The sequence below is a fragment of the Diorhabda sublineata genome, chromosome 5 (genome assembly GCF_026230105.1).
Source record: "Diorhabda sublineata isolate icDioSubl1.1 chromosome 5, icDioSubl1.1, whole genome shotgun sequence".
NCBI lineage: Eukaryota > Metazoa > Arthropoda > Insecta > Coleoptera > Chrysomelidae > Diorhabda > Diorhabda sublineata.
The window spans coordinates 33636680-33653245 of NC_079478.1; the positions used below are offsets into that span (position 1 = coordinate 33636680).

At 34.4% G+C, this 16566-nt stretch overlaps 1 protein-coding gene across 1 annotated transcript in view; it reads right to left on the bottom strand.

Moving 5' to 3' along the window:
• Positions 1-16566, bottom strand: part of LOC130444721 (disks large homolog 5-like) — a 110823-nt gene that overhangs the window by 41432 nt on the left and 52825 nt on the right. Inside the window, exons 5-7 of the mRNA XM_056779997.1 lie at positions 15561-15785; positions 5924-6049; positions 1626-1798 (exon numbers count right to left, since the gene is read on the bottom strand). Coding sequence (XP_056635975.1) covers positions 1626-1798; positions 5924-6049; positions 15561-15785 — 524 coding nt within the window. The remainder of the gene's footprint in view (positions 1-1625; positions 1799-5923; positions 6050-15560; positions 15786-16566) is intronic.

A 16566-nucleotide genomic window follows, 5' to 3' on the forward strand; every position in this document is an offset into this window, starting at 1 on the left:
GTACACGACTGCGAAGGCTAATTTTAAAGACAAGCAAAAAATACAAGGCGTTCAGCTTGATAGAAATAGACATTCCAAAGGGGCTGGCCTGGTGTCACTTGGTTGGTAAGATCCTTGATGTCACATGGATTAAACCATGTGTTCTGAAATCCAAAGGCACAATATGTTGTGTATCTTTCTCACATGCAGTGAAACTGGGTCATCGGTAGTTATATCTTCATCTTCATCCAGACGTTTAGTTTTGTACCAACAATTACGTGTTACCAATCACCCTTTTCTTGGCACTATACAGGATGAGCGTATTACAATTATTGTTTTGGCCTGTACAACGATTAATCTCTCTTTCCTGGCCCGGGTGTAGTGGTCGAAGTGTAGTGATGATGTATCTCAAAATGCAAGACCCGATTTCCTTAGAACTCCGTTATGCTTGACATAGAAACATATTTGCAACGTTGTCAGTCATATTCAGGATTGCCAAATTGTATGTAGAATACTGGTGTTGGTGTACACATCGCCATGGGTTAACATAGGTGTAAATAAGACTTGCTGTAGGTCTACACATATTGTTATAACATATCTGTTTGCTGAATCTTCTGAGAGAGTCTTATATTCTTGGTCAGCTTTGCAATGATGTAGACGGCTGTCAACTTCGATCGATTTCCTCTCTTCTTCACTCCGAGCCAGTACTAACTTGACGTAAAATTGATCGCACTTTTTGCATGTGTCAGAGCGAAATATTACAAAGTAGAGTTTGTTGAATTATCAGGGAATTTCTGCTTGAATAAACGGTACATTTTGGAGACACTGATATCAGGACTCAAACGTTTTTTCGATGAGATAAGACTTTCATTCTTTGTTGTGAAATTTGAATTCGCCTTGGTGTGTTGGCAAACGTTCCCATTCAAGGAATAATCAAAAGAAGCTTGTCGTGTTGATGGAATCTGATTTACCGTTACGTCTTTTCCGTGGTTCCCGTAGGACGAGTAAAAGAGAATGTTCATTGTACGTCAAACCGTAAAAGTGAGGAAATAAACTATGTATGTACGCAATACTAAGAGCTATGCATCCTTCTTTCTCACAAACCGCTGAACAACCTTTTCAAGAACGACATTATCCTTTCCGCGATTGACTTTGTATGATTTTCTACAGTCTTTCTTAATTTTACACTTCTTGTCACTCCATTCCTTCAACTGAATAACTAGCCGATATATTCATGATGGGAAATGAGTAAACAACAATGCAAACACACTATGAAATCTCACAATAAAACGTCGGTATCAGTGCTACCAACGTGAAACGTTTTTCCACCAAACCCAAGCATGATTCGCCGCATTGTAGGCTATCTAGCGGTTTGAAATCTAACTACTTGAAGATTGGATTCGATCAAGCAAGTGACAAAGATCGTTTATCCATCAAAAATCGACTTTTTGAAAAACGACATTTTGCCAGCTACTCATTCAATTGATTACTTCAGATATTACGTAGAGGAGCGTCCAAACTAGAATGATGATTATTGAAAAACCAGCTCCACTACGTATGATTATCATTACTTTGATTGTGGATAGAAGTTACTAGATAACTATATATTATGAACTCATTAGAGGAGAAGTTGATGATTGACTTACCCTGGACTACATAAGTCCCAGTCTCTATCATAGGCAGTGCAGGAATGTGGGACTTTTCCTACGTCCCTCACGACTAAAGACATACGTTTATGGTATTTGAGTTGAGCTACGGCTTCGTCGTGTGTTACGTCCATAAACGACTGGCCATTTACTTCTAGAATTTGATCTCCGACCTAAAGAAAAATGGATTTGCTTATGTTATTTAGTTTTATAACATTTTTAACGAGCGATATCACTATCTATTTTTTCTATAAGGAGCTAGTTAATAATTTCATTGAAAACGTGTAAATTCTTTTATAAATGTTCACTATTTTTTTTTAAATTACACTGATTGATAATGGTAGTTTACACATTTATATACACCGAAACCAATGTTCACGAGAATGTATTGATATCTACGAGTAGTTAGCCTAGACCAGTTCCATGTTCCATCATCAAGTACCTGTATTTGAAAGGGTTAAGAGGTAAGCAGATTTACGAAGATTTGCTTAATACCATTGGTGATCGATATCCTTCGTATATGACCGTGAAAAATTGGACTGCAAGCTTCAAAAGAGGTAAATTTTCCATTGAAGATGATGACCGATCGGGAAGGTCAGTTTCTGTGTCATTCCCCGAAAATATCGATGCAGTTCATGACATGATTTTATCAGACCGTCAAATTGGGCTACAACGGATATCTGAAGCATTGAATATTTCATACGAACGCATTCGTCATATAGTTTTGACATAATTGCTGCAAAATGGATCCCCAAATGTTTGAATGTTGACCACAAGCGTGCAAGGGTAGAAGCATCGCGTTCGATCTGTGCTCGATTTGAAAACGATGTAGACTTTTCAAATCGAATTGTTACTATGGATTAGACTTGGATACATTTCTACGATCCAGAAACAAAGCAACAATCGATGGAATGGCGACACTCTGGTTCTCCAAGACCTTAGAAGTTTCGTGTCCAAAAATCTGCTGGAAAAGTTCTTTCTTCAGTATTTTGGGATTGCCATGGAGTAAACCTGGAGATTACTAATCGACATTACTGACCAATCTACGGGAAAAATTGAAGAGAAAAGACGCGGATAGCTATCTAAAGGTGTTTTGTTTTTGCAGGACAACGCCCCTGCACATAAATCTCATTTTGTGTTGAAAAAAGTTCGTGATTGAGAGGAACACCCTGCTTATTCACCAGATTTGGCTCCGTCCGACTATCATCTCTTTCCTTAACTGAAAGAAAGTTTAAAATGTCGTAAATTTTCTTCCAACGAGGAGTTAATAAAAGCTGTGGAGGTCTGGTTTGTAGTTCAAGAAGAAACATTTGATTTTTGAAAAATCTAGACACGTTGCAGGTTAGCTGAAATGAATATATCCAATTAAGAGGAGAATATGTTGAGTAATTAAATATTTTGACATTGAAATTTTGTTTGGTTCTATAGTAGGCCATTCGGTTTTTCTTCAAACATATTTTGCTTCTAGTATTCCCACTTTTGAAAAAATTAATTTGTTATCGACCTCCCACTCCATTCGAAAAATTCGATAAAACTCTCTATGTATCTACACTTTAAAAGTGTTTAAATCAAAGCAAAGTAAAATTATTCTTTATATTCGTTGGTAAGGTTTTCAACGTTCAATAATTATAATATAAATCCGTATTTTCCATTTATTTGGGGAACAGAACGAATACAATAGAACAGATTCCTGTTCGGTTATATTTAAAAAAAATATGATTCAATTTTTTTTATAAATTTAAGCAAAAGTTCTTTTTTAATCAAATCTGTTCTACCTACTCGTTCCTTCTTTAGTAATTTCCATTTCTGTTCCCGTTCACTTCCTTATTTTATATTTTTTCCGCAGTTCTACAGCTCCAGAATAGATTTCAACCACAAAAAGGACTCAACCGGTACACCACTCATTAAATTCAATTCCAACAGCTGGGAACTCAGTCCCAGTCTTATCTTTAATATACAGTATGGCTTTAAGGAAACCGTGGTGTACCGGTTGAGTCCTTTGTGTGGTTGAACTCCAATCTGGAGCTGTAGAACTGCGAAAAAAAATATAAAATAAGGAAGTGAACAAGAACAGAAATGGAAATTACTAAAGAAGGAACGAGTAGGTGGAACAGATTTGAATAAATAGGAACTTAAGATCTAACATATAAAAAAACTTAATTTATATATTTTTTTAAATATAACCAAACAGGAATCTGTTCTATTCCTCAGAAACATACTGTATATAAAACTGAGTTGTTTTTACTCTATAACTGTTTTTTATTCACTAGCCTTTTTTGGATATGCAGTTAATATTAATTTTCATTAATTTAATTCATAAGATGTTTCCAGCTTTTCCATATTTTTTTATTTACTCTTAACGTCATTAATTAAAAAGCTGGTGGCGTCCAATTTAATATTAATTGTTCACCCCATCTGAGTACCAATTATTTATATACTTTCACTGCGGCCGAATACCACTTCCTGAGGAAGAGTCTCCAGCCGAGGTTAGGCTACAAAACCCACGGTAAATTCTTTAAAATGTGCATGTCTTCGTTATATAAATATAAAAACTATAAAAATTAAGCTTGAAACTGAATTCATCCCTTGATTAATTTTTATTGAAATAACTCAATTGTACGGAGACCCAATAATTAGAATTGCCGTGGTTCGAGCTTTTGAAGAAGTTCACTGCCGTCTGTGATATCTTTTGCGTTACAGAAGGATGTAGCTTGTTGTCTCTATTTGCATGTAATATCAGTATCTGCCGATGTGGTTCTGGTCATCTGTAAAATTCTTTTTGCTAGCACTTCCTTGTTATTGTTCCCTTTTTGGTGATGTAAAGTATGAGTGGACAGATTTCTGCTGTTTTCTACTCGATAAAAATGCATCTACAACTATTTCAATGTTTAAAACAGTTCAGAAAAATTCAAGTGTACGATTTTTTTGCAAGGTTTAGAAATCGCGACATGTCCATTGATGATAAACCAACTGTCCGAATCTAAGGAAATGTTGAAAAAAATCGATATTTTGTCTTTGTTGACAATGAATAGTAGATTTTGGAGCTTCCGTTTATGTTTAGGTCCTTTCGTAAAATAACATAATATCAATACAATTCCAAAATGATCGGCTGAATCTTTCAATTTATTTTTTTGATCAGATTCGTTTCCACGTACCATATTGCCCAAATATCAGATTAAACTTTTCAGGATAACGCTGAATACACAAGCTCGTTTCCGAGCTGGAAACTTTTTTAAAAATAATTTTGATCGATATCCTACACATATTAAACTCGATTTTTTGCTATGATTTTCAATTATAACCAATGTGTTGTAGTATTTATCCATTGAAATACGTTCCGTCTAATATTTTAATCAGATTGTGATACGAGATATGTTCATAAAGTAAGTTCCGTTTAATTATATGAAAAAACTAGTCTACAGATACAGAAAAAATATTCATTTTAAAAAATCTAAAATTTTTAAACCGATTTTCTACATAGCTTCAGAACTTTTGTAGGGACTTGTCATAATGTGGCACAAGTTTTTGTTGAATTTTGACTACAAAAGAAAAATTCTAGATGTAAGAAGAGATAAAAATCGCTTGTAACTAGATCCAGACTGCACATGGGATGATTAAGCATTCGCAATTTGAGGTCGGACATCATCATGGTAAAAACAACTCCTTTTGACATGAATTCTCGGTGCTTGATCTGTACTGCGCCTTTCAATTTCGTGTTCGTGTAATGAAATTAATCAGAAAAATATTTTTCCATTTCTAGAAACAAAATTTGCTTAAGCTACACTTACAATGGAGACGAAATGTACCTTCACTTCAATCATTGCCGTTTAGCTTCTGATAGATACCCAAATTCTATTCTCCGTAATTATAACAGGAGAAAATCGACACTGTTTTAGTGTTGTTTGGGTACCTAACGTGAGTAAAGTAAAATTTCAGTAACAATTCCATGAATTGTGAATTTACGATTTTGCTTAAGCTTCTCTTCAACTGCGTGAACCAGATAATCAGTATCCAAAGATAGGCCTCCACTTCGTTCCTTATTATCCTTCATTGAACTCTCCGGCTCATCCCCTAATCATCAAATCACTCATAGCATTTTCAATCAAATCTGACATCATGAGAAAACACTATGAAGAACCCGTGCTAGAGTAATTGCCGCGCCTGCTCGAAACTGCGGTCTCAGCGTTGCCGCTGATAAAAATAGAAGCTTACATTGTGGATATACCTCGTATATAATGAATCTCGATATTAAAATTGAAATTTCGAAAGAGTTATCGTGTTTTTTTCGATCGTCTTACCATTAATCCTGCCCTGTCCGCCACGGAATCCTTGTCAACGCCTGTGATGAAGATTCCCAAATTATACTCGACACCCCCTCTGATCATTAACCCCAAGCTTTGACCTGGTTCTATGCAGAGTTCAACCTGAAACAATTGATTAAAGCTAAATTCATTTCATGGAATTTATCAAAAAATTTCGTATTTAGGGTTTCTAATTTGTTAGTATGAATGGCAATGTTTATTTCAATCGAGATTTTTGTGCTTTATCCACAAATTTATGAGAAACTTTTTCCTTTTCTCTTTTTGATTTTGCTAACAGTCGTCATTTTATTTTCTCTTATGACTATAATCTAAATATATATAAAAGAAAGTTGTGTTAGTTACAGTATTTATAACTTAAGAACGACTGTACCGATATGGCTGAAAATTGGTAAGGAGGTAGCTTAGAGCCAGGAGACGGACATAGGATAATTTTTATTCCATTGTGACTTGACATAAAACGTCAGTCACTATAAAACGTGGTATGTATAACAAAAAAGAATCAGACTTGGAAAAACAAAACGCAAAGCTATGTAATGGACGTATGGATGACAATTCGATTTTTGTAAGAAATCAATATTAAAACTATTTCAATTGAATAAATATCATTAATATTCATCAAAAGTCATCGTGTTGTGCATTTGGCGGTGCATCTGGAGAATGGTCAACGCTGAAACACCTGCAGAAACTAGATAGACCAGTTTGTTTGCGATCTGCCAAAGCGATCCGTTTGCACGAACTTTGCTTTACTCGGAGATGCCACTTTATTATACTTGGAATGCTTCATCGAAGAATTTTCAAAGACGGAAGCAAGGCGATGCGGTTCTTGGGTATACAGTTCATCCAAAGATTGATGAATGGTTCTATTTGCGGTTGTTGCTGGTAAATGTGCGTGGGCCAACGTCATTTGAGACACAACGGACTGTAAATGGTGTAATATTCCCAACATATCGTGCTGCATGTGAAGAACTGAACCTATTAGAAAACGATACCCATTGGGATACCACAATCGCTGAAGCCATTATGTCTGCCTCTCCAAGTCAGATACGCACATTATTCGCTATCATGCTTTCCATCAAACCCATGTAACCTGTGACACAAATACAAGGATAATATGTCAGAAGATATGAAGAGATATATAATCGTGCTTTACTCTTGATCGAAGATATGGGTTACCTCATGTGCGGTAGTTTATTAATCAGGTTAGGAATACCATCGCCAAATCGTGAAATGAATGACGCATTTAATCGAGAATTGGAACGGGAACGTGAATATGATCACCAGGAATTAGATTTAGTAGTTCAAACGAATGTACCTCTGTTGAATTCCCAACAAAAGGAAGTTTATGATACTTTAATGAAGGCAATCGATGATGGAAATGGTGGTTTATATTTCCTAGATGCCCCTAGTGGAAAAGGTAAGACATTCCTCATGTCAGTAGTTTTAGCCACTGTTCGTGCGAGATCCAACGTAACGCTTGCAGTTGCTTCTTCTGGAATAGCAGCCACATTGTTATAATGATGCCGTACGGCTCATTCAGCATTAAAATTACCGTTAAATCTTCAAACTATTGAAGAACCAACGTGAAATATTGCAAAAAATTCAGCAATGACCAAAGTTTTATCGGCATCGAAAATCATCATCTGGGACGAATGCACAATGGCGCATAAACGTGCATTAGAAGCACTTAACCGAACATTGAGTATTGATTTCACTGTCTGGAGATTTCCGCCAAACACTACCAGTAATTCCAAGATCTACTGCTGCCGATGAAATAAACGCTTGGCGCTATGTAAAGAAACTGCAGCTGAGAACAAACACGAGAGTTGCATTGCTTAATGTTACATCTGCTGAAGATTTCTCTGAGCAATTGCTGACTATCGGTAATGGTCAAGTACCTGTCGATGAATCGAGCGGATTGATATCATTTCCAAGTAATTTCTGTAATTTTGTCTCATCAAAAGACGAACTTATCAACAAAATATTTCCAAACATCATTTCTGACTATAAAAATAATGAATGGTTGAGTGAGCGAGCAATTTTAGCGGTTAAGAATAAAGAACTACATAATTCAAAATAAGATCATTGCAACAATGCATTCATTCAAATCTATTGACTGCGTCACAAATGACAATGAAGCCACCAACTTTCCAATTGAATGTTTAAACTCCTTGGATGTGCCTGGCTTACCACCGCACAATTTACGCCTAAAGGTAAAACATAAACCAACCAAAACTGTGCAACGTGCAACGGTACGCGTTTGGTGGCTAGAAAATTGATGAATAATGAATTTACGCGACGATACTGAAAGGAAAATTCAAAGGTGAGGAAGTTCTCATTCCGAGGATCCCAACCGATATGCCGTTTGAATTTAAAAAACTTCAATGTATTTGCCATGACCATCAACAAATCACAAGGCCAATCGTTAAAAGTTTGTGGTTTGAATCTAGAACATCCATGTTTTTCCCATGGTCAATTATATGTGGCATGTTCACGGGTCGGAAGACCATCTGCGTTGGTTGATTTTGCGCCTGATAATAGAACAAAAATGTCGTTTATCACAAGGTACTTAAGTGAAGAGCAAACTATGTACTAAAGTACAGAAACAATAATGAATGATTAGTGTACATAATTATTTTTTATTTTATAATAAAAAAAATAACTTAATGAATTCGAAAATCGGCTTATCTATTGCCTTTAAGGTGAAACAGACTTCGCCGGGTCATCTAGTGTAATATAAAACAGGTTTTTAAACAGAAGAACGCCTTGTCTTAGTAATTTTTTCTCTATAAATTTATCCGTTATGCTTTCATTTATCTTAATGAGATTTCTTAATTTTTTTAGTATTTCCAAGTCCTTCATGTAGTTTTTCTGTGTATTGAATTGTAAGCCTTTAGTTTAAACGTAAATATTTGGTGAACCTCTTTGGTATTATTCAGCCATGTTCTCCTAAACCTATTTGGTATTTTTGCATGCGGTGTTCCATCTTCTTTATACCTGAGTCTTCAATTCAAAGCCTTCAAACCCTTCTGGGGGTCGTCAAGTATGGGCTGTAAGGCGGTGTGAAAATCTATTGATGGGATCAGTTGTGACACAGGCGGTGTGTGAACGCGGGTTATCCTGATAGAGAGGCACTCCATTTTGAATCGCATACTAGACAAAATTTGCTTAAACTTCAGCTTCGGCAATCTTGGATGTTCCGACTAACGGCATTGTTCTCTTGTTTCCGATGTCAGGTAGTGGACCCAGGTCTCAAACCAAGTGACAACAGAGTCCAAAAATTCCCAGCCATCGGTTTCGTAGGCATGAAGAATTCGATGGCTTCCACTTTATTACTGTTTGTTGTGATCCGACTCACCTTGCTCAAACCTTTGAACCTTGGCCTCTAAAAATGTTGTTAATACTGGACTTGCTGATGTCATCTCGTTGAGGTCCCGAACTGTCACCATTCAATCTTTCAGCATTGCGTTGCGCACTCATACAATTTCCCCCATACACCTCACACAGTTGGGAATGATTATCTACCGGGGGAACAAAAAAATAACTAATCACAGAGCGTAATTCGCACCTGACGTGAGTTCCATCAATCATAGTTATCAAAACAAGAATGAATGTTTTAGACTGCTTGCTGGGGTGGAAATTCGGAGAAACGAGCTAATTTACACGCCAAAATCGTCAAATTATGCCTAACAGTTTTCCTAGCATCCGCAGCTTGTTGGAAACCTCATTTAATGGAAAACCCTCGTAGACTGACTTCACCCGTCGTGTCCATAATACTCATAGTAATTCTATGACTATTTTCATTGAGTTTTGCATATTTCATGATCTCTGAAATCATATAATGGCAAAGACTAAATCACGCTTCAAATTAAGACGCACAACTACATCTTGAAGTTTAGAACGTTTCGTTGATAATGGTACGAAATTGTCGGATCCGCCTTTGCATTTACTTCCGCCCAATGATCATAAATCTCGCCTTCATATAAATTGCCTTATTTACGTCTAAGATTTGCGTTCATATAATGTTACTTCTTCATACCGATGGCTTTTTATAATTGTTGTTTGTCATATTCATGTAAATTTAAAGTAATTGGACTGCTCGGAATGCCAATTCTAAATACGCACAGTGAAAATACTAACATACATTAATGTGTTTTGAATAGATTGGATTTTCATTCAATTTCTTATCGTCACCTCACAAAATATCTCTCTTGAAAGTGAACACAAGAAAAGTCACTGCGGGCGAATAAAGTGTATGGTCAATCAATTAGAAATGCAAGTTGTGAATGTCTGATGGAAGCTCACCAAGTGCTCAGTTTCTTTTATATTTAAATTCCGTAAGTCCAGTAGGAAGCATGAACTTAATTTAATTAAGTCCTTTACGAAAGAGGAATCTCGAATAATTCATCAAGCGAGACGAGGAATGTCGAATAATTCTGCAAGCGAGACGAGGAATCTCGAATAATTCAGCAAGCGAGACGAGGAATCTCGAATAATTCAGCAAGCGAGACGAGGAATCTCGAATAATTCAGCAAGTGAGACGAGGAATCTAGAATAATTCAGCAAGCGAGACGAGGAATCTAGAATAATTCAGCAAGCAAGACAAGAAATCTCGAATAATTCAGCAAGCGAGATGAGGATTTTCGAATAGTTCAGCAAACGAGACTATGATTCTCGAATAATTCAGCAAGCGAGACGAGGAATCTCGAATAATTCAGCAAGCGAGACGAGGAATCTCGAATAATTCAGCAAGCGAGACAAGAAATCTCGAATAATTCAGCAAGCGAGATGAGGATTTTCGAATAGTTCAGCAAACGAGACTATGATTCTCTAATAATTCAGCAAGCGAGACGAGGAATCTCGAATAATTCAGCAAGCGAGACGAGGAATCTCGAATAATTCAGCAAGCGAGACGAGGAATCTAGAATAATTCAGCAAGCAAGACAAGAAATCTAGAATAATTCAGCAAGCGAGACGAGGAATCTCGAATAATTCAGCAAGCGAGACGAGGAATCTCGAATAATTCAGCAAGCGAAACGAGGAATCTCGAATAATTCAGTAAGCGAGACAAGGAACAGTGAATATATGAAGAAAAACCTGTATTTTTCATTCTCCCGAGTTTGTTTATTGTGGGTTACAGCCCACTGTTAACGATAAACTACTTAATGTTAAAAATCAAAGGTATTTTATGAAAAAGCAAGTCAGTTCTTCCAATAATTAAATTAGGAATAGATCAAATAACGAGAGACATGAAAAAGCTGTAGAAAGGAAAATAATAGTAATAGATAGAAAAGTAATATACAAGAAAGGGGACACAAGTAACTGTAACAATTATAGAGAAATCACAATGCTAAGCACAATCAGCCAGATATGAGAGTTACTATTCAAGTTTTGAGATATGGCAACACGGATGTGAATATGTCAAATTTGACATTGCTACCATAAAGTTTGACATTTTTAATAGTGAACGTACTCAGAACGTGTGCTATTTGAGTTGTTTACTGATACTTAAAACATTCATCTTTCGCTGGTTTTCCGAATTCAATCGTGATCGTACTTCACTACAGGATGAATTTCGTGCAGGTTGTCCATAATCGGCTGTTGTGTCAGTTCTTCTTAAACTGATATAGCAATATCGTCATGTAACATACCGTGAGATTGTGGCAGATTTGGGTATTAATTTCACTCGCATACATTCAATATTACATGAACTGCATAATATGACAATCGTTCAGAAAAAGATCGTGTCGACAACTGTATGAATCAGATCCAACAAAATTTGATCGCACACGAAGCACTTCGAAGCAAATGGTCGCTTGTTTTTTCCAAATAACTGGAGATGTCGCCACCGTTCCATTAGAGCAACCTAGAACGGTTAATTCTGAATGGTACATCAGAATTTGTTTGGTAGAAGTGTTTGAAAAAATCAGGGAAACCAATAGAAGAAGATGTGCATTCTCCACCACGTTTTGGATCATCTTCCGTACAATCTTTGTTCTTCATCTGAAGAAGCGGTTGATGCATTCAAATTACATTAAAAGACGATATAGAAAGAACCATAGGAGACTCCAATTGTTCTCAATTTTGCCTTCCCTGCTCACCAAATCTCACCAAATGTGATTATTTTCTTTGGGGGTCGTTAAAGGAGTCTGTTTATTCTTCTTCAGTTGATTCCCGCAATGTAATTGGAGATAAATTGGCATCAACTGTCACATTTTGGACTCATATATGCCTCTGCACTGTATCGGGACACTCTGTATATAACCGAAATGTATTTACTCCATTTCGCTATGACACACTGTATAGTTACATATAATTTTAATGTGACATTTCAAGGTATATTTTCTTCTATATAAACGAACGTACTTTACTTGGTAAACAACTTCGGATCGAAGTGGAAACCAGATAGTGATTGTAGATATAGCATGGAGTGAGAGTTGTTCCACATTGTTTGCTTCGTATGCTGGAAAATTTGTTGGAAAATTGCGAAAATCGGGATGAGCTATAAAGTTGGCAATTCACCAATAGTCCGATCAATGGATGTAGAACAATATAAAAATAGCCTAGTTTTTTTTTATCTTCTCTAATAGAAAATAGGCTTGGAACTATTTTTAAATAAAAATGAATAATCAAATGAAGAAGACTTGTATATGCAATATTAAAAAGGAGAAAGAAGATACAAAGTAAAAATTGAGAAATCCTTGTTCAAATAGAAAGTAATTACACTGAGAAAAGTTCAGTAACTAAGAGAAGTTTTTCATTTTCTTTCAAAAATTGATTCTAATCTACAAAAAATGAAGTTTGAAAGTTAAATGACTTTATTTTTATATCTGAACATTCAGATTTCACTTTAAAACGAGCTAAGCCTTCGAAATTGAACCAAGAAAAAGTTTTATATCAATATTTTCACGTATTAGAAGTAAATCCTGACATTTTAGACAAAACTTGAGTTTGATAATCAAAAAAAGATCAAATTTTGTTTAAAAATCAGTTTAGCGAAAACACAATTACAAATAGAAAATAATTATACTGAAAAAAATGCAGTAACGAAGAAGAGTTTCTTTTATTTCCTAGAATTGATTTTTAAGTACAAAAAATAAAGCTGGAGAGTTGAATGACCTCATTTTCACATTTTAACTTTCAGATTTAACTTCAAAACGAGCAAAACCTTTGAAATTATACCAAGAAAAAGTTTTATTTCAATATTTTTGCATGCTGGAGGGGAATGATATTTCAAACCAAAATTGAATTTTATAATCAAAAAAAGATCAAAATTTGTTCACAAATCAGCTTAGAGATGTATCAAGTACGAATATTCAATAATTACACTGAGAAAAAGTGCAGTAACTAAAAAGAGTTTCTGATTTTCGTCCAAAAATTGATTCTAAAGTACAAAGAATGAAATTTCAGATGTGAATGACTTTATTTCCACATCTGAACACTCAGATTTCACTTTAAAACGAGCAAAACCTTCGAAATTACACCAAGAAAAACTTCTATCAATATTTTTACTAAGAAGTATATTATGACACTAGAATTTGTTCAAAAATCAGCTTAGCGAAGACCCAACTACAAATAGAATGTAATTATACTGAAAAAAATGAAATAACGAAGAAGAGTTTCTGATTTTTGTTTAAAAAATTAATGCATTAACTTCAAAAAATGACGTTGGAGAGTTGAATGACCTCATTTTCATATTTAAACTTTTAGATTTTACTTAAAAATGAACAAAATCTTGGAAATTACACTAAGAAAAAGTTTTATTTCAATATTTTTACATATTGGAGGTAAAGGATGACATTTCAGACAAAAAATGAGTTTAATAATAGAAAAAAAAACGAAATTTGCTAAAAAAATCAGTTTGAGACGAATCAAGTATAAATATGAAACAACTACACTGAGAAAAGGGTAGTAACTATCAATGGTTGCAAAATTTTGAACAAAAAACAACAATTTAAAGTTGAAAGAACTTGTTTTCAAATTGAAACTTTGAGATTTCACTTAAAAATCAACAAAATCTTCGAGATTACATCAAAAAAAAGTTTTATTTCAATATTTTTACATATTTGAGGTGAACGATAACATTTCATATAAAAAATGAGTTTGATAATCGAAAGAAGATTAAAATTTGCTTAAAATTCAGTTTGGAAATGAATCGAGTACAAATATGACACAATTACCCTGTGCAGTAACTATGAATAGTTTCCAAATTTTTTACAAAAACCAAAAAAAATAACAATTAAAAGTTGAAATAACTCGTTTTTACATTTAAACTTTCAGATTTCACTTACAAATGAAGAAATTCTTCGAAATTACACCCCTAAAAAGTTTTATTTCAATATTTTTACATAGTGGAGGTAAAGGATGACATTTCATATAAAAAATGAGTTTGATAATCGAAAAAAAATTAAAATCTGCTAAAAAATTAGTTTGAGACGAATCAAGTACATATATGAAAGAACTACACTGAGAAAAAGGTAGTAACTATCAATAGTTGCCAAATTTTGTACAAAAACCACAAAAAACAACAATTTAAAGTCGAAAGAACTTGTTTTCATATTTAAACTTCCAGATTTCATTTACAAATGACCAAAATCTTCGAAATTACACAACGAAAAAGTTTTATTTCAAGGTTTTTACAAATTGGAGGCAAACGATGACATTTCAAACAAAAAATGAGTTTGTCAATCGAAAAAAGATCAAAATTTATTTAAAAATCAGTTTGGGACGAAACAAGTATAAATATGAAAGAACTACACTGAGAAAAGGATAGTAACTATGAATAGTTTCCAAATTTTGTACAAAAACCAAAAAAAATAACAATTAAAAGTTGAAATAACTCGTTTTCACATTTAAACTTTCAGATTTCATTTACAAATGACCAAAATCTTTGAAATTCCACCACGAATGAATTTGATAATCGAAAAAAGATCCAAATTTTGAACAAAAATCGCAAAAAACAGCATTTGAGAGTTGAAAGAACTATGAAAATGTTCAATAACAACATTTTCTCAAATAGCTAAAAAAAGACAATTTGATAATATACGCCTCAATTTTTATCGGAATATCAAAATTCATTGATAAAATCAAAATAACAACTCGGCTGTGAGAGGAAATATACAAGAGGTGAACAGAACAATGTTTGATAGGAAAGAAATAAGACTGAAAACAAAACTTGAATTATATAAAATCATAATAAGATTCTACAAAACAAAAGGCAAAAAAGAAGTTTGAAATAAAAAATCATGCGTACTATTCTGAGACCTACAAAAATTAGGTATACAGGAAAAGAGCTAATGAAGAAATAGAAAGAGCCTTAGTTCTGGATACAGATAAATTGGAAAAGAATGAGGATCGGGAATTAAAAAAATTCGTTATGGATAAGCACAAATGTGAGTTAGTTCAAATTATATTATAGAATATGAAATAATAGAGAAATGAGACTAAACCCTGGTTGGAAAATTCGAAAGATCATTAGCAAATCAAGTTAAAATTAGCTTCCATAGAAGATGATAGTGAATAGGTTTGAGTTTAACAAATATTAGTTATTGATAAATAATAACAATTTTCTGATTTTTAATAAACAGTCTATTGTAGAATGGTAGAAAAAACTCACCCTTCTTATACTCCTGTCCTTGCTTGAAGGTCTACCATATCCATACCTCTGAGGTGGTACTGGACCTGATCTGGTGTATTCCATAGGAGGAGATACGGGTCGTCCATGTCTATCCATCCATGAACAAGTTTGTCGCATCTGCCACGGAGCACCTCCTCCATAACCTGCTGTAGGTAAATTTGGAGATCGAACGGTCATGCTTAATTTTCTACAGGATTTCAGCATCTGAAAAAATCATACAAAGAAAAACTTTAATGGAATGATAATATAGAGATGATTTTAGTAGAAAAAATTATTGGAAATTAAATATGTTTTTAGATGTCTCAAAGAGAAGGTAGGAGAGTGACCAATTGAAGTTTACAAAAAAGTTAGAATTAGAGCTAGAAAACACGAGAGTCCTGTTGGTGTGCAGAAATTTTGCAGGAAAACATCTTGCTATAGATGTTCAACACGTATAGGACAGTGGTCTGGGCTACTAGAAATGATCTGAGCACTATGAGAAGTTTCAAAGACTTACTTGCACATATAAAACCAAGGCACGGAAAGAAATTCCAGCTTTTCCACCTCCTCCATATATTATTAAAAAGAGTAGTGGAAAAACTTAGAAATACTTAGAAAGGTAGAGACTTCCTTCAGAAAGTGATCAAATCAGGGACATGCCCCATGATGTAAACCGAAAAAGTAAAGCTGTGAGAAAGAAGTAAATGGGATCAAAGCAGCATATTAGAAATTCCATCTAATGATACAAGGAGGGGTCCAAAACAGCAGACAGGTATAGAAAAGTACGGACCCAGATACTCAAATACTTCTATTGCTTAAGTATTTTCTAGCAGAAACATATGCAATCGGAAAATATGTCCAGCTCAATTTGAAGCAAAATTATGTATGAGATTATACTTTTTTTAAAGTCTAGTACCCATTAGAATTCTGAATTCTAGACCCAAGCAGTTTTGGAAGTGCCTGGACAAGTTGAACAAGCTAGTCAATAAGAATCAAGTCACCCTCC